Below are 24,697 nucleotides of genomic sequence, written 5' to 3' on the forward strand. Positions count from 1 at the left end.
CAGGGAAAGGAAAGGCTCAAAACCCCAAATAATAATAATCTCTTACAGATTTCAGGTTACCAAAAGTTAAAGAAAAGGATAATAGCAAAACAGCACTGCTGCATGTCTGAAAGAAGGCTACTGTAGTTCCCCACCCCCCACCCCGCCTTGGGGCATGTCTTTTTATGTCATTATGCAGATTATGCATACTAATTTAAATGTATTTCCATATTCTATTTAAAACTCTTTTTCTAAATATGTAGAATAAAATGAAATTAATTGATGGCAACAACTACATTTAAATTCTAATCTAAAACTCCTGATCACTGGAAGCACAGGCCAGTAGGGGGCGCCTACGGCAACAGTCCTGGCTCCTCTAGAACATTGTTCTGGATTGAGGAAAGTTTTTCCTGGGTTTAGGGAGACATAAAGATGTGCTGACAAAAACCCAGAGATGGTGGTTGAGATATTTGCGATAGAATTTTTACCCTGCTTCTTACTTGGTAGCCTTAGGCAAGTGACTTGAACAATCTGGGTGTCTTTTTCCTCATCTCAAAAGTAAGGAGCATTATGTTCTCTCCAGTTCATTCCAGGCTTAATATTTCATTTTTCTGTGACTCCAACATGACCTGTGCCCAAGAATGGGATTATCTGATGGTCAAAAACAAGGAAAGGCTTGGTAATTTGTTTACAATTAACTCATCCAGGAAAAGAAATAAAACATTTGGGGTAATCATTGAATGGTGGCAGAAAGTAAATCTCCCATCACTATTTTTAATACAGTTAATCTGAAGGTGTGACTGAAAAGCAGAAAGCAGTTTCATTTGTTGACGACCTGGGGACCATCATCTCCAAGAAGGACCCCAGATAGATTTAAAATAGAAAACAAATAAAAGAGCCTATATCCTGACCACATCAAGCATCACAATGATACAGGTCTTTCTGGGTCTTTTCCTCATTTTTTTCCTACTTCTTTAGAAATGTATGTTATGAATTATGATTATTGCGGTGGAGCCAAGTATTCACGGGCTCCAGCTAGATCTTTGTTTAGCAAGCATAAGCTCTCTGCCAGCTGCAAATTGCAGCTGTCTGTCAGCATTTGTGAGGACAAACCGCTCCACTATCCCAGATCACTTAGCTGGAGACTGCATATTGTGTCCTCAGCTCTGCTCGGCCCACCCTTTGCATTCTCAATACCCTTCCTGTGGGGGAGGGTCTCAGCCTTTCGCGAGCACATTTTGGAGCAAATAACTGGAAGCTTATGTCAAAACGATGCTTCTCATAGAGAATCTCATCCCAGTAAAACTATTTTGTGAGAGACTGACTCTGGCCTGACATTTCCTGATCTCTGATGTCCTGAAAAAGGCATGGGAGGCTGCCACCCTAACAACCAACCGTTTTTTAAGGACAGAGTGACCCCTACAGAGAGTGCCAAGAGAATGGGCCCAAGGCCAGAAGCCTGTCTCAGAGCTGCGGAATGTGGGGGTGAGAAGGCCATGGCCAAGGGGCAAAGCCAGAGGAAGGACACAGTCCAGGGGGCTGAGTGCAGCCATTCTCCTGGGCTGTAGCATGGAGGAGCAGGAGGCAAGACTCAATGGAATCCTTATCTTGGGAGAATTCCTAGTCTCGAATGTTCAAGCAAATTTGGAACTGTGTCACTTAAGTAGGGAATTTGCAGAAAGATACATTTTGCTTGTGGAGCATTTGCCAGCCTTCTAAGCAAATTTTTTTTCTTTAAATTTCTAGGCATGCATAGAATGGGAGAGAAGCTGGCAGCACCACACCAGATTTAATTAAAGTATCTGTAAACTTAACCAAAGTCTTCCCTGTTTTATCATCAGAGTAACGTTTGTGAGTTCTGGGGATCATTTTTTAGAATGTTGGCAATTACAGGAATATTTTGAGAATTATCCCAAGAATCCAGGAATACTCTGTCTCCCCAGGCATCTGCATACAGTACACTCTGAGCTTCTTAGAGGGTAAAAACTAGGACTAAAGGGTCTTTAGACCCTGGAATGCTGCTCATACACTGCAGGAAACATGAGGTATGAACAGTCAGTACTTGGGGAAGGTATACTTTTAGATTTTGTTTAATAATAATTTCAAATGAAAACTAAATCTGGAATTCTTCCCACTCATGGGGGTATAATGAGAACTTCTCGTGGCTATATAAGAATGTTGTTTCAGGAAGAAATGTACCCTCTTGGGAAAAAAGGCACAATGCAAATTCAAATTAGTAATAAAACTGTACCGTGTGTAGCATATGACCAGAATTGGCCTAAGTCACTCATGGGAGAAAACATTCTAAGGCTTGGGAAAAGTCACATCCCTGGTGTGTGTGTGTGTGTGTATGCGTGTGTGTGTGTGTGTGTGTGTGTGTGTGTGTATAGAGCTGTGTATGTTTGTGGACAGGGGAGCAATGACCCAATATAAACAACACTTTCTTTCCCACAACTTAAACATACACACAATACTTAAAATAGTTTCATTCAAGGATAGAAGCCGTGAGAGTCACAGGATCATTAAACAATAGCAAAGCTCTGTTAGTCCGTGATCTTTCCATATTCAGGGGAACTGTTAAAAAAAAAAAAAAAAAAAAAACAAGACTCTGCAAGAGATCAATATTTTCCAAAGGGATAGCAACTTATAGCACAAGAGTATTTGGATTGCTAAGTGCCTTCACTTCTCTCTGTGTTGCAGTTTGCTGCTTTGTTCGTTGTGAAGCCTTTTTGCTGGATGTGTTACATGCGATGAGCTTTGGTGTTATAATAAACAGAGAGGAAGGCTGCAATAATGTATTTCAGTTAGGAAGAAGCACTTGAAAGAAATTGGTTTTGCTATACACATGATGTGAACCAATCAATAGTGGTTTAGTCTGACAAGCACTGCCAATATCCATTGTCACAGTTCAGAAAGTCTTTAATGGATAGTTCTTCAAAACCCAATGATTTCAGCACGTGTTCAAAGTCTTGCAATACACTCTACCTGGCAGAAATTAATCACAGATAAACTTTTGGTGTTGTATGAAGTATTTTTTTAACAAAGAGCCAAAAAGCAGTTAATTAAAATGTATATATTAATATATATTTATCTTATAAATTAATATATATTTAATGTATGAAGCAGCTAAAGACTTACTCTAATAATACCAGGTACATAATAAATGCCCAGTAAATGTTGAAGAAATCAGAGGCACTGGGATGGAAGGTGAAAGTGCACTTTCATACCAGCTGCTCTATTTACTTACTGATTATTACAACTATGATTATGATATAGAGTAACTATCATAACCACCGTTCACAACAATTAGCTTTTATTGAATGCTTACCATGTTTTGTATATATCAGGACATTTAATTTTTGCAACAGTCCTTGGTAGGGATATTGCCAGTACCATTTAACAGATGAGAAAATAGAGGCAAAAAGAACTTATGTTGCTTAAATAAGATTCTGCCACTGTTAGGTGACAGCTGAAATTCAAAATCTGAAATTGGTAGTATTCAAAAGAGATAAAGAAAATGCATGAAAGAGACTGGAACACAAAGTTTTTGAAAAGGAACAGCATTAATGTTGAAAGGAGGCCACATATTAGTGGTTCTTATCTGCTTTCATGCTTAAATATTGATCCTAAACTCTTACTCCTATGAAGCAACTAGAAATAATAAAAGCAGACTCTGTGATTGGGATGGAGAAGAATAAGGTTCCTAATTGGGCTGAGAAAAGAGCTAAGGAGCTTATAAACATGAATGTATATGCTTATAATATAGTGGGCTAAGGGTTCAGTTCAGTTTAGTTCAGTCGCTCATTCGTGTCCGACTCTTTGCGACCCCATGAATCGCAGCACGCCAGGCCTCCCGGTCCATCACCAACTCCCGGAGTTCACTCAGACTCACGTCCATCGAGTCAGTGATGCCATCCAGCCATCTCATCTTCTGTCATCCCCTTCTCCTCCTGCCCCCAATCCCTCCCAGCATCAGAGTCTTTTCCAATGAGTCAACTCTTCACATGAGGTGGCCAAAGTACTGGAGTTTCAGCTTTAGCATCATTCCTTCCAAAGAAATCCCAGGGCTGATCTCCTTACAGTCCAAGGGACTCTCAAGACTCTTCTCCAACACCGCAGTTCAAAAGCATCAATTCTTTGGCGCTCAGCTTTCTTGACAGTCCAACTCTCACATCCATATATGACCACTGGAAAAACCATAACCTTGACTAGACGGACCTTTGTTGGCAAAGTAATGTCTCTGCTTTTGAATATGCTATCTAGGTTGGTCATAACTTTCCTTCCAAGGAGTAAGCGTCTTTTAATTTCATGGCTGCAGTCACCATCTGTAGTGATTTTGGAGCCCACAAAAATAAAGTCTGACACTGTTTCCACTGTTTCCCCATCTATTTCCCATGAAGTGATGGGACCAGATGCCATGATCTTCGTTTTCTGTTGAGCTTTAAGCCAACTTTTCACTCTCCTCTTTCACTTTCATCAAGAGGCTTTTGAGTTCCTCTTCACTTTCTGCCATAAGGGTGGTGTCATCTGCATATCTGAGGTTATTGATATTTCTCCCAGTAATCTTACACCATCTGTTTTGAAAAAACAGTAGGGTGATGACAGTAATCAAGAACAAGAACTAAGAAACTGAGAGAGACGATTAGGTCACTAAAGCATTTTTGCTTAAAAGGAAGCCCCAGTCTGTACTCTGTATCTCTATTCCTATATTCATTCTTATCTTAATGCATTCAGCACCTGGAGCACAGTGAGTGGTTCTTGTGTTCACCTTCTTCCCAGTAGCTGAAGAGTTCAATTTGTGTTTATGGTGGTTGTGCTCTCTGCAGCCCAAAAGCCATCTGCGGTTGTTCTGACTGGCAGTACAGAGTAGTCACGTATCAACGCTGATGCTGTCCTGTGATTCACTAAACTCACCTAAAGCAACTCATCTTCCCTTTTAGGTCTAGAGTGACACGTGTCAAATTCCCTCAGTCATGTCCAACTCTGCGACGCCATGGACTGTAGACTGCCGGGTTCCTTTGTCTATGGAATTCTTCAGGCAAGAATGCTAGAGTGGATTGTCACTCCCTTTGCCAGAGGATCTTCCTGACCCAGGGATCAAACCTGGGTCTCCTGCATTGCAGTCAGATTCTTAACCATCTGAGCAACCTGGAGTAATTTTGTCAGAGTTCACCTGAAGCATATGATTTAAGACCTTAAGTTGAAAGCAACTGATTACAGTGGGAGGCTACTGCCACCTCTCTGTGTCCTTAGAACTTTGACAGCATTGCCAGACAGAGAGGCAGGCTGCATGGCGGGTTAGGCATTGCCAAGGGCCGGAAATCAGACAGCTCATATTTGATTTCCAGGTTAGCCACTGTTGCTTACTTGGCATAACCTCTCTGAACCTCAGATCACTAAGCAGCAGAGTCAAGAGCAGTAAGAGAACCTACCACATTGAATGATTATAAGGACTAAATGAAATAGAATATTCTTTCCTTGTCACACTAGTAACACTCTAAAAACAGTAATCCATGTGACTTTGGGATGATCAGATTGGCTTGTCAAAGTGGAAACTGAGATTGCTTTAAAAGAATCAATACTATATGGATTATAATATGTAATTGTATATATAATATTTAAATTGTGAGAAAAGTTAAATATATGTTTATTTATTTAACATTTCTCACAATCTAAATAAACACTTTATTCCACCACTTCCTCTTAAATATTGACTGCTTTGACTTAAGACATTTCTCAAACTACCAATGCCTGTACTATATATTTTTCTGCCCTGGTTCAAATTTTATGTTTTAAAAATTAGGGATACAGTATTGCATATTCTTGATCACACAGAGGACCAAGAGTTTAGAGATGAAAGAAAAATCTTCAGAGTTGTCATATATTTCTCCCCTCTACACCTGCTGAGAATACAGTATCTTTACACACATTTTTCACAAAGTACAAGTACATACATGGACACAATATACATAGTGATAGCAATCTCTATTTATGTCTTAAGGAGGGAAGATTTTATTGCCACTCATTCAATGCAAATGGGCTTTCCTGGTGGCTCAGTGGTAAAGAATCCACCAATGCAGGAGATGTGGGTTTGCTCTTTGGGTCAGGAAGATCCCTTGGAGAAGGAAAGGGCAACACGCTCCAGTATTCTTGCCTGGGAAATCCCATGGATGGAGGAACCTAGTGGGCTACAGTCCATGGCATTGCAAAAGAGCTGGACATGATTTAGCAAATAAACACCACCACCACTACCCAATGCAAATACTGCTAAGCGTGAGTCAGTATGTAAAATCAGTGTGGACATTATCCAGTACTCTTAAATATGAATATTATTTCCTTTTTCAACTTTACTTTTTTTTCCATAGAAATCTAAGTGGTAATTTCCTAGAATTTGTCATACTGCTACCTCTATGGGGGGAATTGCCATGCGTACAATTATATTGCTTTGGTTTTTTTATTGTGTTCTCTTTTTGCGGACTGATGTTCACATTGACCTATGAGGCTCTTCCCATTTGATTTGACTGTGGCCTATTTTATGTCACTAGCCCATTCCTGTATTTAATATATAGAAAACATGGAAAACATGTTTCTACTTCATGGTGCCCTTTGTCTAGATTAATGCTCCATGCTGTTTTTTCCTTTCTTTCTTAGTAATTTTGCTTTCAAAATCAGCTGCTGAGCTAAGGCAGCTGTGCAATCCCAAACTTTATAGGCAAATTTATCAAAGTTTTGAAATAGTTTTCAAGTGACAAAGTTTTATCAACACTATATCAAGCAATAAGAAGCCAAGATAAAATTTCTCATCAATAGAAGATATTTGATTATCTGAATCTTTAGATTTTATACTGTATCTGATTCTGTTTCAGAAAAAAACTGTCATTATGTATCTCTATACACACCATAGGTTTATTTATTTAGGTATATTTTCTCTTTCTTCTTTCCTTTTTTATTTGTAGTATTTCCACAACCTTTTGATGGAAAATCTTTTGCAACTCTCACTTATAGAAATAAACTAGACAGACTTACAGTTGAAAGAATATTATATTTGTGATGAAATTGCTCAGTGTTTGCAGTACAGTTTTGAAGTTGCCATCATCATCACAACCACCCTGAAAGTTATTGTTTAAGTAACTCAAAGTTATGCTAAATGCTATAAAAATAGTTTAAATATAACACCCTGACTCACACTACAGCAATGCATTATAAACTAGATACACCTAAGATATATGATCAGCAAAATAAAAATGTTAAGCCTATACATGAAAGTACTATGAAGAATTTATTATAATTACTAGAAAAATAACGGTATTTCCATATGGCCAAATGACAGGGCTATGACAGTAAACTGCCTGCTGTTTATTGACACTGAAAACATAAAAAAGTGGTTAGATCTGTCTACTTAAACTAGATAATTTAGCAAAAAAGTAAACATTTATATTGTATGAATTCTCATGAGTGGATAGCATAAATATGAATCATCAAAGAGAGAATGTTATCATACCCTTCTGTTTCCAACTGATTATTTTGTTTTTTTATAACATCTAAATGGGAATTAAGTGGTTAAAACACAGCACTGCTGTTAGAATGCCGTGTATTCCCTCTTCCAATTATTTCCAGATTTAATCCTGATTTGTGTTTCAAGTAAGTCACTTGAAGTTTCAATAACTTAGTTTCTCAAGTGGTTGAAATTATGACTTTTGTTTACACTGAGCTTGTGAAGAAAACAATATATTAAATGACCAACAGTACATTAAGCCCAAACTTACCCTTTCTGCCCACTCTGACACAGGGAGATATGTGCAAAGTGTTTTGAGCTGTAAAACCACACTGTGGAGAGAGCAAGCAGTATTTATTACAGCCTAATGAATTAGGATAAGAGGGTGTGCCCTGGAAAGGAATCAGGCAGGAGGCAGACAAGAAATTTAGTGAATTTTGTTTCCCAATTTTGGGTAAGGTGCTCTTGTTTTAGTAAGTTAGAAAGTGGTACAACAGGGAAATTCCAAATACAAGATCATAAGGAAAATATGAAAGGAGAAAAATCAGCGTTTTGTTTTGTGATCCACGTGATGGTTTGAGAAGTGTTTGGAAATCTTTGGGGGTGAAGAGTCTGATATAACCTGATTTTTTCATTTTTTTCTGGATTTCCCTCTCGGAACCCTGCAGTGTGATAAGATGATTGTACTAAGTGACTCCTGCCAGCTTTGCTCTGAACATCCCACTAGACTCTCCATGTGTTGGGAACTCCTAGCAGCTAATACAGCTATCTATCTACACCTATGTTGCTCCTTATGTAAACCCCCACCAAAAAAGTAACAACAAATACCCTAGAAAATTGTTTGAAACAGCATTTCTGAAGGGTAGTAACTCTACTTTCCTTTAGCAATATTTCTGAAATGTTAGCTCTCCCAGCATTTCCAAATTGAAAAAAAAATATATTAACAACATGTAAGTGTAACATGGGAATACCGCGAGAACAGGAGTTTGGCAGGAAAATGGGATATTTCAAAATAAGATCCACAACAAGACAAATTCTGGCAAATGCACAGTTCTGGATCATATTATCCAAATTGTTGGATTCTGGAAGATTTGAGAGGTTTTTTTTTTGTGTGGTTCCCATCACTTAATAGCATGGTAGTGGATGTTCATCATTCAAATTGCATTGCTTCCTCCTCCCATTACTAAAGTTGGAAAATAAATATACAAAAGGCATCCATTATAGTACAAAAAGCATTCTTTATAGTAAGCATTCCTACCTTGAGAGGTAGTTTTAACACCATAATGGCTGCGTCAGGTATAAAACTTGTGTTGGGATAATGCCATGTATTGATATCATATGTAATGATATTTATTGGAAATCATCTTGAAAAACTCAGGATCCTAACTATTCTCTAGTGTGAGCAGCTTTAACAGCAATTAAATCTCTCCACTGGTTAAGAAAGGTGCTTAAAACTAATGCCTTAGGTCTATGAGTGTGGAGACTTAAATTGCATATTGTTATTCAGAATTCTTAGGCTTTGAAAAATATTCTGTTTGTTTGGCCTTGAAAAAAAAGATCGCACATTGGTGGGGGAAAAAAAACGAGAGAGACAGGAAGCACAAAGGAAATAAAAAAATAAAAGTAAATTCTAAAATACCTGGAAAGTTAATCCAATTCAACTTAACTTTTCTTAGAGTTGAAAATATGTAGAATTAAGAGTGATTCCTCTGTAAATCAGATTAAATTCTTTGGAATTTAAATCTATATCTTTTTGGTTTATTTTTCAGTTTTTGAATAAAAATTTTAAATGGGAACGGAAAAAAACTGCTCATTGGCTTAACATAAATCTTTAAATTACAATACGCTTCACCCTCAAAAAGTAGTTGAATCTCTGAGGAAAAGGAAAAGGCTGAATTCTATTTTTCATAAATGATGGATTATTGTACCACACTGTGTATTTTCCAGTAAAGTGTCCTTTTATTTGTACTGTGTGATTACAAGTTTCTAAAAGTATGTGTGGGGTCACTTGGGTGCTGTGGGAAAGTGGAAGGAACTCTGTTCTGTTAAAATCAGTAGTGAAATCAGAAGCAAACTATGTCCTGATTACCATAGGCATGTGTTTAAATTTTGCTTTCCTTAATTGGTTATGTTGTATTTACTTAAAATGAACAATTTGGCAAGTTTTTCTCCCTTGACAACAGAAAAGCGTAAACTGTTTTATAAGTTTGGCTGTTAAAATCAGATTTGTAAACCGCAATATTCAAAGACTTTTTCTGCTGTTTACAGGGGTCCAGTGATGGACTTTGCTTTATAACCGTGTGCTTTTTTTACATTTTTGGTTTGTATTTACAGTGCTTTAAAGTTATTTGGTTAATTAAAAACTATGCCATATATTATAGTCATCTATTGACTTTAACTTTTGCATAACTCTTCTTAGAACAAAATGAGCAGAATGAATGATGGCAGAGGCCTGGCAATTTGACTTGTCATCTAAGGACGATTATTTATGGCATCAGGAAATGGAAGTTGACGCTCTAGTCTGTCTCCAGGAAAGTCATCATTAGAGGCAACTCTGGGTAGTTTGGCTGTGTTAAAAACTGTGTAATCATATCCAAGACTGCTAGTTTCTCAGAATGTATGAGAAGGAAACAAGCTAAAGCATCTTAAAGTATACTTGCATTTTTCTTGTAAAAACAGTGTACCTTACACACATTTCACACATGTGGAGCCAGATGGTGGTATTGAAAACAATATATATATATATATATATATATATATATAACGTATATATGCACATATATACACATCTAATTAAGAGTACTATCACCAGAGTACCTGTTTCCAAAAATATATAACTTACTATATAATTACTTTCATGTGTATATGTGTTTTAATTTGCAAAGTACTTTTTAATCATATCATTTTTACTAGTCCCTAAATGGCAGAAAAAAATACCGTCATTGGCTCTGAATTTCCTGGCAGCCTGTCATGGAAAATGACGGGATTTTGACATGCGACTAGAAATAGAAAATAATACCTTTGGTAACCTGTGAAAATTTAGATTGTTTGTTCCATATCATTTCAAAAGCAGACTTTGAGACCCAAATTACTGAGGTAGGTTTCTCCTGAAGGATTCTCGTTCATTTAGCCCCCAGTACTAGAACCGAGGCCCTTGGGCCTTTGTTAACAACTGTCAGTTGGAGCAGATTATACATGACCAGACCCAAATGAAAGTTGATAGGCTAGAATGTAAGCACAGCATATTAAGATGCTCAAAATGACTCATCCAGTCATAAAATTTTGAGTCAGTTAATACCTGATATTCACGATCCTATAAGAGCAGTTGTGGCTAGCATGGGTTCTAATGGCTCTTGGTATTTCTCCAGAATGACCTGAGGTCAATTCCTCCACTAAGATCCCTTAGTCTCTTGTACTTCATACTCCTCACCATACTGTATTATTACTGTAGAGACCATATGCATTTTTATCCACAGCAGTTCAATCCAACACTACCATGCATGCATGTGGCCAGTTTGTATATTTTTTTAAGCATCTAGCAGCACTGTCCAGGAACATTTGAACCTAATTTAAAATCTTCTCATAGCCACATGTTTTTAAGAAACAAGAAATAAGTTTTAATAATATAGTTTAACAAAAATACCCAAACATTATTATTTCAACCTATGGCAAAAGCAGCATTGTAAGTAGTCAATAGCCCAGAGTGACTAGTGACTACTGAATTGGACAGTGCAGCTCTAAAGCACTGCTCCTCAGGCCATTTCAAGTTAAGATACACATACACACACAAAATGTAATAGATGATACATCAGATATATATGTTAAGTATATGTGTATATGTAATAAACTGTTATTCGCTCTTGTGTGTGACACAAAGAGTTGGACACAACTTTTTGTGACCCCATGGACTGTGGGCCACCAAGCTCCTCTGTCTATAGCGTTTTTCAGGCAAGAATATTCGAGTGGGTTGCCATTCCCTTCTCCGGGGAATCTTCCTGACTCAGGGATCAAACTCAGGTCTCCTGAATTAGCAGGTGGATTCTTTACTGTCTGAGCCACCAGGGAAGTCCATATAGATAATATATGCTGCTTATAGAGAGATTTATTATTAAAATAAGACTTTTTTCACTTTTCACAGTTCCTTTACATTTTGTCAGTCCATGAGTAGCCCTTCCACCACCAACCAATGAAAATTTTCCCTTCAGTTGGGAATGATTCTCAACGGGGAATATGTCTCCTCCCTCTCCCCGCAGGAGACATTGGAAAATGTCTAGAGACATTTTTGATTGCCACAGTTTAGGAGAGGATGCTACTAGCATATTGTGGGTAGAGACCAAGGAGGCTTCTCCACACCCTTACTCTGCACCGACAGCCCCCTGAAAAAAGGAGTTGTCTGACCTCATATACCAGTAGTGCCAAAGCTGAGAACCTTCCTTTGAGGTAATAGAAGATATTATGATCTTTTAAGTGGCAAGTACTGTCTTAACTTAGCATTTAATAGTGTATAATCCCATGTGATAATTTAAATTTTTCACTTAATTTAAAATTAAAGCTCCACTCTATACTTAGCTAGGAGGAGGACAAGATGTCTTCCTCTCTTTTCCTTAGCCTTGCATTTCACCCTAACTCCCCATTTTGCTAACAAAAGTTTGTAACTACCTTGTGGTCAAAGCTAAAGGAAGGAGGTTGCAAAAATGTCCTTATTTGACCAGTTACAAGAAAGCTTCTCACACTAGGCCTGGCAGACTCTTTAAAGCAGACACTCTCCCTTAGGCACTTTCATGGGTTCCTTTGAGATCCCACTAGGAAAATTTGACTTCAAATCCTTTAATTCAAGCAATTTATTTTCTCCCAGCTCCAGTTCCCTCCTAAATCTCTCTCTTTTTATTCTGAGTTCCTCAGGAGGGGATAGAATGGCTCAAGTGTAGCTCCCCTACAGCTATCACTTAGTAAACTGTTTTGCACCCAATAGCAACATAAAATTTTTTAATTGATTAAAACCATTCTATTTTAAAAGACTAAGTGAGCTCCTGATACTTTTCGTTTTCCTTCACCTTCCATTTTTCACTTAGTTCAGTTCAGTCACTCAGTCATGTCCAACTCTTTGCAACCCCATGGACTACAGCACACCAGGCTTCCCTGTCCATGACCAACTCCCAGAGTAGATTCAAACTCATGTCCATTGAGTCGGTGATGCCATCCAACCATCTCATCCTCTATTGTCCCCTTCTCCTCCTGCCTTCAATCTTTCCCAGCATCAGGGTCTTTTCCAATGAGTCAGCTCTTCACATCAGGTGGTCAAAGTACTGGAGTTTCAGCTTTAGCATCAGTCCTTCCAATGAATATTCAGGACTGATTTCCTTTAGGATTGACTGGTTTGATCTTCTTGCAGTCCAAGGGACTTTCAAGAGTCTTCTCCAACACCACGGTTGAAAAGCATCAATTTTTCAGTGCTCAGCTTTCTTTATAGTCCAACTCTCACATCCATACATGACTACTAGAAAAACCATAGTTTTGACTAGACAGGCCTTTGTTGACAAAGTAATGTCTCTGCTTTTTAATGTGCTGTCTAGGTTGGTCATACCTTTCCTTCCAAGGAGTAAGTGTCTTTTAATTTCATGGCTGCAGTCACCATCTGCAGTGATTTTGGAGCCCCCCAAAATAAAATACTCCAATATATTAGAATACCAGATAAAGATCTTATTAGACTGGTCCCATGTCCCAACTTGACTTTGAACAAGTTACTTAACCTCTTTAATTTAGCTTCTTCATCATTTAAAATGAGTAGAATTAGTTTTGTTTGTTGTTCACTCTCTAAATTCATGTCCGACTCTGTGGCACCATGGACTGCAGCGTGCCAGGCTCCTCTTTCCAATACTTCAAAAGGTCATTTTGTGATTTGATTCAGAAAATATTGATTAAACCTTTACTATGTGATGAACAATGTTGCAGTATTAGGGACACATTAGTGAACAGTGTTTATAAAAGTACATGAAATCCCTCCTTACACTGTAGTAGAATTAGGTTAAATCACATTATATGCTTAGGAGAGTTTCAAGCATATAGTAAGGTCTCAATACATTTTAGATATAGTCTTATTAACCCATTTGAATGATTGTGTATGTGCCTGCATGCTTAGTCACTAAGTTATGTCTGACTATTTGTGACACTATGGACTATCGCTTGCCAGGCTCCTCCATCCATGGAATTCTCCAGGCAAGAATACTGAAGTGGGTTGCCATTTCCTACTCCAGGGAATTTTCCTGACCAGGGATTAAACTTGTGTCTCTTGCATCTCTTGCATTGGCAAGTGGATTCGTTACCACTGAGCCACCTGGGAAGCTCTAATATTGAATGATCAGCTTATTCTGAAATGTGATTTGAGAGGAAAAGACCTCCATTTTCCTACTGAGGTGTCCCAAATCTTCACATGAAATCGGTAATTAGGTGAGGACAACGAAGGGCCCTGTTAAGATGAGTATCTCATGGCATAGAGACAATTCATTCCTATCATTTTACCAATTATGAATGATTTTGTTGTTTTGTTGCTGTTGTTCAGTTGCTAAGTCGTGTCTGACTCTTTGTGGCCCCATGAACTGCAGCATGCCCAGCTCCTCTGTCCTCCACTGTCTCCTGGTGTTTGCTCAAATCCATGTCCATTGAATTCATGATGCTATTAACCATCTCATCCTCTGCTGCCCCCTTCTCCTTTTGTCTTTGATCTTTCCCAGCATCAGGGTCTTTTCCAATGAATTGGCTACTCCCACCAGATGGTCAAAGTATTGGAGCTTCAACTTCAGCAACAGTCTTCCCAATGAATATTCAGGGTTGATGTCCTTTAGGATTGACTTGTTTGACCTCCTTGCAGTCCAAGGGGCTCTCAAGAGTCTTCTCCAGCACAATGATTAATGATAAGAATCATTATTAATAGTGAAAGTGAAAGTTGCTCAGTTGTGTCTGACTCTTTGCCACCCCGTGGACTATACAGTCCATGGAATTTTCCAGGCCAGACTGCTGGAGTGGGTAGCCTTTCCCTTCTCCAGGTGATCTTCCCAACCCAGGGATCAAACCCAGGTCTCCCACACTGCAGGCAGATTCTTTACCAGCTGAGCCACAAGGGAACCCCTGTTAATAATGTCATTAATAATAAGATAACTTGAAAATGTTTAGGCTCCATGCTAATGAAGGTACAGACCTTAAATGTTATGTTCATCATTGAATCCATATCCTTTAGCATAGGATATGATAATCAGTAGGCATTCAGCAAACATGTGTTTAGTAAATGAATTATTAATAGATACACACCTAACTTTCATGATAACAGTGAGGCTAGTAAAACTGAGATGGGGGACTGATGAAGACATGGCAAAAGTTTGAGTCAATATGAGTTACAGAATTTCACCTAGTGGTAATTTCACACAAATAAGAAGAGAAAGATGTATCTGCATTCTTTTTAAAAAATTGATGAATTAACTTAGCTGTGCCAGATCTTAGTGGGGCACAAGGGACCTTTGACCTTCATTGTGGCATGAAAAGTCCTTTAGTTGCAACATTTGAACTCTTAACTGCATCCGGTTTCCTGACCAGGGATCAAACCCTGGACCCCGGCATTGGGAGCTCAGAGTCTTAGCCACTGGATGGCCAGGGGAATCTGAAATCTTAAAAATATCTGCTTTCTTAACTTGATAAAGAAGCTTGAAAAAATCATTAGGTATGCAGGACCTTTGAAAATGCCTAAATTTCCTACTGTTCTATTCAGTTCATTCAGTCACTCAGTCATGTCTGACTCTGCGACCCCATGGACTGCAGCACAGCAGGCTTCCCTGTCCATCACCAACTGCCGGAGTTGACTCAAACTCATGTCCATTGAGTCGGTGATGCCATCCAACCATCTCATCCTCTATTGTCCCCTTCTCCTCCTGCCTTCAATCTTTCCCAGCATCAGGGTCTTTTCCAATGAGTCAGTTCTTCACATCAGGTGGCCAAAATATTGGAATTTCAGCTTTAGCATCAGTCCTTCCAATGAATATTCAGGATTGATTTCCTTTAAGATTGATTGGTTTGATCTCCTTGCAGTCCAAAGGACTCTCAAGAGTCTTCTCCAACACCACAATTCAAAAGCATCGATTCTTCAGTGCTCAGCTTACTTTATAGTCCAACTCTCACATCCATACATGACTATTGGGAAAACCATAACTTTGACTAGACGGATCTTTGTCAGCAAAGTAATGTCTGTGCTTTTTAATATGCTCTCTAGGTTTGTCATTGCTTTTAATTGAAATTAACAAGAGCTTTTTTCTCTGCAAGTTAGATGAACTTTTCTATAATTTTGTGTACAGATACAGTTTGGTAGAGGGCTTCCCCCAGTGGCTCAGCATTAAGGAATCTGCCTGCATCACAGGAAACATAGGAGATGCAGGTTCAGTCCCTGGATCAGGAACATCCCCTGGGGGAGGAAATGGCAACCCACTCCAGTATTCTTGCCTGGAGAATCCCAGGGACAGAGGAGCCTGGTGGGCTACAGTCCACAGGGTTGCAAAGAGTTGGACACGACTGACTAAACACACACACATACACAGGTGGAGCTATCCAAATAAGTTATCATGTTAACTATGAGGAAGTTAATGTGAAAATAAATTGTGAAAATATGGACCTAACCACATGTTCATTACATGATCATGTAGCAACAGAGCTAATATTTTTACATGGGCAAATTTTTACTCCTGTGCCCTGTCTAAACAGAAGGGCCTGAGCTATGAATTCAGGTAGTCATCCCATAACTAGCAGTTTTCTATTCATATTTGCATAAAGTAATAATCATAAAGGAAAAATTTACTGAAAGCCTCTGACTATTTTTTTTTAATCTCCAGTGTTCAGACTGCATCATAGTGCTTCTGATACAAGCGACAAAAACCGAGTTAAAAGCAGATTAAAGAAGTTTATTACCCGAAGACCTTCCCTGAAAACTCTGCAAGAAAAAGGACTTATTAAAGGTATAGAATATTTTATACTTTTACTGTAACAGTGATAAATGAATGTGCCTCTCTGTCAGTAGTTAGTTGGCTATAAAGGAGTTTTAGGAGATTTTATTCTTCTTAGGTTGCTTATTAAATGTTCTGCTCTATGACAGAAGGAAAAATAGCTCTCCAGAAAACTAATCCTGAGAAAATAAAGGTTGTATCATAAGATCATTGAAAAAATACCAGGTTTTGCCCTCAAAGGATCTGGGAGCCAAGAAGAAACATCCCAGTGGCCCATTAGAATGACCCCACATGCTGGAATAATCCTCGATGTACCTATTGCTCCAGAATATTTACTAACAGCATCCCTTCTCATTCTCAATTGAGTCTTTTTTTTTTCCTTTTTTTTTAAATTTTATTTTATTTTTAAACTTTACATAATTGTATTAGTTTTGCCAAATATCAAAATGAATCCGCCACAGGTACACATGTGTTGAATTGTATAATAAGTTATCTGATCACCTAGTCATAGTCTGAAGTAGGGCTAGGAAGAAAATCTAAGATAAACTAGTGTCGTGAAAACTTACAGGTTTGAAAACTGGAGGACCCAGAACTCAATCTAAATTGAAATAAGCAGATATTTTGCAAATATGTGTAAAGTATATAAAATATCTTCCACCATTCCAACACCAGAATAGAAGAACACTCTGGCATGATACTGTAATTGGGACTCAGACTTCTAGTCTACCACTCACTAATATTGATGTTGAGCAAGTTGTTATCTCTGAGCCTCAGAGATGTTATCTCAGAGCCTCTTCTTTTAACTGGGGATACTTATACCCATCACGGAGAAGACTCTTAAACAAATGAGATAATCCATTTAAAGTATTTAACAGTGCTTCTGGAATATAAGTATTCAAAAAATGTCCTCTGCTATCACTAATATTATTATCATTCATTACTCTTGTTGTTACCAGATAGATGAAAGGATGGATGGACAGACAAAACCAGTGATGTAGATTTTTATGACTGGAAATCACCTTATAGATCACAGAGGCAAATGTATTATTTTCCTAAGAAAAAAATATATTAATCAAGTCCATTATTCTCCCTGGTTTTCAGATTTTCTAACCAATGGACACATTTTGAAAATTAAATACAAGAAAGAATTTGAAAATAGGCTAAAATAAAGTACTAAAATAAACTTTGAGAATGAAGTGGAAAGACATCCTTATAGAAGTCAAAAAGTGATTTATGATACAAATATTTCTCAGGAACAGGGCAAAGCAGATAGTATTTTCAGCACTACTTGGGATGAGAATTATTTCAGTAGTTTACAATAGCCATCTGACCTATTAACTTCAGTCTCTTTTTAAAATAGGTGAACATATCACAAAAATCATCTAGCATTTTGAACCAATTGTGAAAGGTTAAATTTTGTGAAGCATGAACATACCTATCACTAATAGAGTGGAAAATTCTTTAACATAAGCATTTGGAAGTAGAACTAGCACCTGCTTTAAATCAGTCTTAAGCTCAGACTTTTACTCTCTGAAATGTCCTTTTCAGTGGACAGCATTTGGTCTTCTACAGATTCAACTTCACATCATAATATTGCAGTACCTCCAGTTCTACCTTAGAATTTATCCCATGGATTATCATTTTCTTAGAAAAAAATCAGTAGCATGTTACCTGCTATCATGACAAAATATAAACCCAGATAAGCAGCCCAAACAATTACAGTCTGACAAACTCCAAATTTTTCATGACTGTAGCAAAATAAAACAGGCTTTAATTCAGTGGCATGGTCTGGCCCCAATCAAAATGCTAAAGAATTAAAAACCATAGTGCTCTAGAATTGGTCTCAGAAAACAGCAGAGAAACTGGATGCCTAATGCAGTTTTCATACTGATGTAATGGAACCACTGAACACACTCCGATGGTACATTTCCTATCTTAAAGCTCCATTGCATTTTCACCATAGTTGACCAATGAGTCAGAATTCATTAGTAAGGCTATGGAAAATCTATGTGAAATTCCAATTTGATAAGCTTCCCTTGTTGTCTTCAGTGGAATTTTCTTCCAAATACAGATCAAGTTATGCAAATGCACTCACTTCTTGGGCTTGTTTCAGTTTTAACTGTGAATTTTTTGTAAGGCTTCTGAGACTTTTTTTTTTTAACTGAATAGAAAGCATTAAACCAATTTTTAAAGGTATCGACCCAGTCAAATTTAGTATGTTAAGTCCGTTTTCTTAGCATATTTAAGGCAAAGACTTAGGCGAAAAAATGAAAACAATGTTTTTGATTGGCTGTGAAAAATCACACAAAATAAATCAATGATTAACACTGAAATGGTTAATTTCTCCAAGTAAAATGACTTAACTCTTTCTAGAGAAGAATTATTTAGAAAAAAGGGATAATGCCTTTAAATGTGTCCTGGAGTGTGTTTTCCCAAATTATATTAAATATATATTCAAATAATATATATTTAATATATTCTTTTGCATATGTTGAGTAAAGACCTCCATTACTGAGGTTCAGGAAAGCTGTACATGGTAGTTTGGGTCTTACAAGCGTGCTTCCTGATACCTAGGAGGGGTTTGGCAAGGCCACAGCCACTTTTCAAAGTGTTTACGCTTTTATGCAACATTCCCAACAGATTGAGAGGCCTAAGCTTTGAATTCAACCAGCGTTTATTGAGCCCCCACTGTGGGGCAGGAAAGGCTGTGTTTTATTGACTTTCAATGCCCAGCAGAACAATATTCACAAAGCACTTTAGGTGAAAAGAAAACTGTCACAATATCGCACAGTATAAACTCAGGCACAAACCCTTTCTTTAAAACTTGATTTTTGGACTCATGAAGACCCGGCCAATATGTGATTTCATTGGCTAGATTTTAGATAGGGAAGTAGCCTCTTAATGGGGCTGCATTTTCTAATTTCTTTAATATGACTAATGAAAAGGGTACCTTATGATGCCAAAAATGGGCCAGCAGAAAATTCTGAATTATCACCCAATGAAAAGAAATAGTAATAGCTCAGGTGGGTGTCACAATCATTGTGCCACTGCAGTAGTAGCTTCTGAAAAGCCTTCAATTTCTCCAAGTGCTTTCACATTTGCCAAGGGAATGGCAAGAGCTTTTTAAATGTATGAGTTTATTACATTGAGCCACTCACGGAAAACAAAACTCCAATCAATGTAATATGTAAATTATAGGGAATAGGGTACACTTTAGGGTGGTAGGTATGTTTGTACATGTCCTCTCCTTGCTTTTGGAACTGAAGTAATTGCTCATTAGCATCAGCCAAACTACCTTATGTAATCTTTCAAATAGCAGCATTGACATCCAAGAACATAAAACACAGGCAATGCAATTTTTAGAAAAGATAATAATTGGTTGGATTTTTAGGAGCAACTAACATTTCCTTATGTCAAAATGATAAAGACTATTGTGTATTTTGAAAGTGGTTTCTTTCATCTTTGTATAGAAAAAACCATACTGGATGACATTAGTAGAAATTGAGAGCAATGTGGTAATACTTCTGTTTTTTAATGTTTGTTATAAGGGAAACAGCCAGTATAAGGATTAAATAGTACACCTCCAGGATTTACGATGAAAAGCAGTGTTTTCCTGCCTCGTGCTCATTTTCTTCCTTATAGGGACCATTTGGGGGGGTTTCTATTTGTAGTTCTCAAGGCTGCCTCTCTATCTTAGTTATTATTATTTGGGGTATAGATTTTTGTTAATATCTTTCTTATCTTTAATGTTTTAATATCTTTCTTTATAAATTTCAGACATTACTTCAGGTTTATTTTACAGTGAATCTGACAATTAAACTAGACTTCATCTACCTGTCTTTTTCTCTCCCAAATACTCAAATACAATTGGCCTTACTGTTACTATTGGCTTCATCTGAAATATCCAACATACTTAAACCTGTTTATTGTTCTGTTGACCATAGACAATTGAGACTTAATGCCTCCACTGACAAGATGACAAGCAAGGTGTCCTTTTCCCCTTTCATCTCCTCTACTTTTGCTGTTAAGTCTTTACTTCTACATCATGAAAAGTTGTTTCACAGCTGCAATCAAGAATTCTACCCTCATCCCATATATTTCAAATCTAAATGTGAAAGAAGTGATCAGTCATGTAATCATGTAGATATTACAAAATTTTTCACCAAGTAGTGTGCCAGATTGGATTAATTTATCCATAGGTCTGATACCAGGCTTTATTGGATGCACAAATTATAATGTTATTATTTTTAAAGCTTATGCTTCATCATTTGCTTATATTTGTGCTATTGTTTAGCTTGATACATTTTGGGATTGTGAATTTCTTGTACAGATGTTTATCTCCCAAAGTTTTCTTTTTCATTGCTTTCTGAGTTTTACATCCTCAAAGGATTTAGTCCTCTCTACTAAACATTTTATGTACCTTAGTCTGTGACTCCCTAGGTTTTACCCCAGAATATCTTCTAAAACCCTTCCATCATCCTACTCCATTTGTACTTTTGGTTGCTTTCCAGGTTTCACTTTGGTTGTTGTTATTTAGTTGCTAAGTAGTGTCCAACTGTTTGTGACCCCATAAACTGCAGCATGCCAGGCTCCCCTGTCCTTCACTATCTCCTGGAGCTTGCTCAAATTTATGTCCATTGAGTCGGTGACGCTATCTAACCATCGCATCCTCTCCTGCCCTCTTCTCCTTTTGCCTTCTATCTTTCCCAGCATCCGGATCTTTTTCAAGGAGTTGGCTCTTTGTATTAGGTGGTCAAAGTGTTGGAAATTCAGCTGCAGCATTAGTCTAGCAAATATTCAGGGTTGATTTCCTTTAGGATTGACTAGTTTGATCTTCTTGCAGTCCAAGGGACTCTCCAGAGGTTTCTCCAGCATCAGAATTCCAAATCATCAGTTGCTCAGCCTTCTTTTTGGTCCAACTCTCACATCCAACCATACATGACTACTGGAAAAACCAGAACTTTGACTATATGGACCTTTGTCAGCAAAGTGATGCCTCTGCTTTTTAATATGCTGTCTAGGTTTGTCATAGCTTTCCTTCCAAGAAGCAAGTATCTTAATCTCATGGCTGCAGTCACTATCTGCAGTGATTTTGGAGCCCAAGAAAGTAAAATCTTTCACTGCTTTCACTTTTTCCCATTATATTTGCCATGAAGTTATGGCCATGATCTTAGGTTTCTTTTTTTTGTTTTACGTTGAATTTTAAGCCAGCTTTTCACTCTCCTCTTTCCCCCTCACCAAGAGACTCCTTACTTCCTTTTCACTTTTTTCCATTAGAGTGGTATCAGCTGCGTATCTCTTCTAAAATCCTTCCATAATCTTACTCCATTTGTGTCGGTTGCTTTCTATGCTTCACGTTTATTACTCTGTGACTTCCTTTCATTGATCTTCTGAGCTGTGTTTACTGTCTTCTGAATCCCATGCCTTTTCTTTCTTGCTTTAATTTCTTCTCTTATTATGTAACAGCCTTCAGTAACTCATTTAGAAAACATGAGACCTTGACTGTCTAAAAATATCTTCAGTATGTCCATACACTTAATCAATAGTTTTGTTGTGCATAAAATCCCATTGCCTCTAGAATATAGAGTTGCAGTTTCCATTCTTACTCTTGTTCCTTTGAATTCTTTTTTCTTTCAGAATCGTTGATTTCTTTTGTCTGTTTTTTTTTTTTTTTTTGATGGGGGGGTCTTTGAGATTCTATAGTCAAGATAATGTATACAGTTGGCAGAATTTTTAAATTTTATTTTGCTTGGCACTCAACTTGAAGAATTGTGAATCTTTGGCTCTGGAATTTTTTCTCTTTCTTATTATGTTAATAATTTTCTCCCATCAGTTTTCTGTTACCCTCTTTGTGATCTTTAGGATGTGAGTATTAGATCATCAGAATTGGTTTTTCTCATGTTCTGAAAGAATTCTCAGTTTCATCGTACTTTTTGCTTCAACAATTATATTTTCAGTTTTCTAGACATCCTTCTTCTTCTCGGTTCTTTTTTACACACCTCACTCTCTCGCATTATATGAGGACAAGTTTTGTTTCACCATGCTGCTCCCGTTCCTAATAGTGAGGATGATACTTAACACTCAGTAAACGTTAATTCATTGAATAAGAGAGAAAATAGAAAATAGATTATATTTTTTTCTAACTTATCAACTTGTATAAATTACAATTTGCTGTTGTTCTGGACTTCTAATTTTAAGATTTTCTTTTCTTTGAATCATCAATGTCATCTACGTTCCTTTTACTCATATATTTGTCTGATTCTCTTTCTACCACATTAGTAACTTCACTCCCATGTCTGGTTGGCCATTGCTCTTGGTTCTTGTTACAAAATGAGGCTCCACAAAAATGAGCTGTAATTCTGCATACATGGGTAGAGCTAGCTTGTCAGTGGTATGTTTTTGCTCTAGGGTGATCTATAGGAACTATCAAACCTGCTTGAAATATCAAATATCTCCATAGGATAGTGTATGCCTTATATACTTTTACTAAACTGAATAAATCTGTGTATAATTTTTTATAGTGAGAGAAAATTTTCAACTCTCTTTTATAATTAAGAGAATTGAGTTTATTTGAAAGCATAACAGCTTTAGAATGTGACTAAGCTAAGTTAAAGGTAAATTCTCTCATTTATCAGTTATAAATTTAATATTTGGTTATCAACTTTTGGGTTTATAAAATTTACATCATAAAATTCAAATGAAATTATATTTAAGTTTATTTATTTTAAATGTAAATGAAAGAATCTCACACAGTGCCCAACTTATCTTAAACATTCAGCAGCTCCCTTGTTTCCTTCTTTCCTTCCTTCTATCTTTCCTTCCTTGATTTCATCTTTCTTCCCTTTTTCCCCCTCTTCTTTCTTTTCTTACTTATGTTTATAGAGGAAATCATGACCAAGATGACCCTAGGAAAACACTCTCTCAAGTATTCTTTTAATGTTTGAGAAATTAATCCAAACAAGTATCAAGGAAAGGAAGCAGTAATTCATTTCTTCAAGGAAAGTATAAAAATCATTTGCAATTGGCTCATATTTACCATTTTGGGTAATTTTTATTATGGTACTCTTTATACAAAAATGGGCATGAGCTCATTTTCTTTCCTATCTACATCCATTAACATGGTGTCATCCAGTTGCTAAAATGTTTAATAATTATCCAAACAGACAATTGTTTAAGTTTCTGGCATATGAGAAAATAATATCTTTGACATCAGAGTACTTTTGTAAAATATATGTTCTACTAAAGAGTAAAGAAAGCTTTGCCATCCAAGTTGCTGATACAAGTTATTAGCCCTAAAGTTTCAGCAGTCATGTTTATGAATAGCAAAATCATTGAGTTAAGAGGACAGTATTTTTAAAGTAATTTGTTAGAGCTAATGTATGACAAAGTAACCTACCTGTCACATTGTTAATTTAAGCAAAATATATATGAGCAACACTGCAATATACCTTTGAGTAGAGATATGCTCCAACTTGCCACATTATCAGTGTTAGTCTGAGAATAATTATATTTGAATTTATATACTGGGGCATGGGTCTATCATTGCTTGGGCCTGAAATACTCTCACAACTTCCACAATATGCATTAATGTGCTTAAAAATATCTTGTAAATCTTCTTTTCTTTAAACTTCTTTATGGTTCATAATTGAACTGTGATCCTTACGTGTGAGCTGTGTCATGATTTAATATTAGCCAAAATTAATAGCCAACCTTAAGCTGCTTTATCTTGGCCTATAAGCTTCCTGGTTCCTCTGCATTTATAGTTCCCAGGCAGTTTCTGTTATTTAAAGGCTCTTGGGAGCAAATGTGTTCATAATAGAGTACCACATAGCTAGCTTTTGTTCAATAATAAAATACAGGTCACCATGAAAGATGGCAAATGTTGAGGAAAAAGTGCACCTGGCTAGCAGGTTAAGCCCATGTCTTTTAAAAGCCTGTTATCCAGAGAGGAAATGATCCTGATATTATGAGATATTAAAAGCAAAATAACTTCAGAGCAACAAGAGAGAAATGAGGTTCAGAAATGGGAGCAAATTAGGTAAGGGGGGAAGAATGAGCCAGAGTAATGACTTGGTTTCCCTGTGGTTCAAGAACTTATTTTCTTATGGAAGGAGAACTTTTCACACAGCATTCATTAGAATATATTATTTGAGATGGTGACTTACCTATACTTGATTTTTAGTATCTACAAAATGATATTATCTGTAATTTCCTGCTATAAACTACTATATTTCATATGTTT

The 24,697-nt window shown here is 37.0% G+C and overlaps 1 protein-coding gene and 1 long non-coding RNA gene across 4 annotated transcripts in view; one reads left to right on the forward strand and one right to left on the reverse strand.

Moving 5' to 3' along the window:
* Positions 1-24,697, forward strand: part of ARHGAP15 (Rho GTPase activating protein 15) — a 700,275-nt gene that overhangs the window by 393,277 nt on the left and 282,301 nt on the right. For all 3 annotated transcript variants that reach the window (XM_086368469.1, XM_086368486.1, XM_086368479.1), the window contains one exon: positions 16,345-16,467. In XM_086368469.1, coding sequence (XP_086224595.1) covers positions 16,345-16,467 — 123 coding nt within the window. The remainder of the gene's footprint in view (positions 1-16,344; positions 16,468-24,697) is intronic.
* On the reverse strand, positions 384-7,816 carry LOC147378283 (uncharacterized). The gene is made up of 2 exons (XR_015151820.1): positions 7,746-7,816; positions 384-4,553 (listed from the first exon to the last, which is right to left on the reverse strand). It is a non-coding gene; the product is annotated as an uncharacterized LOC147378283 (long non-coding RNA).

This window comes from Bos grunniens, chromosome 2 (genome assembly GCF_055505025.1).
Source record: "Bos grunniens cultivar Pamir isolate PY7600 chromosome 2, Bosgru_T2T1.0, whole genome shotgun sequence".
NCBI classification, from domain to species: domain Eukaryota; kingdom Metazoa; phylum Chordata; class Mammalia; order Artiodactyla; family Bovidae; genus Bos; species Bos grunniens.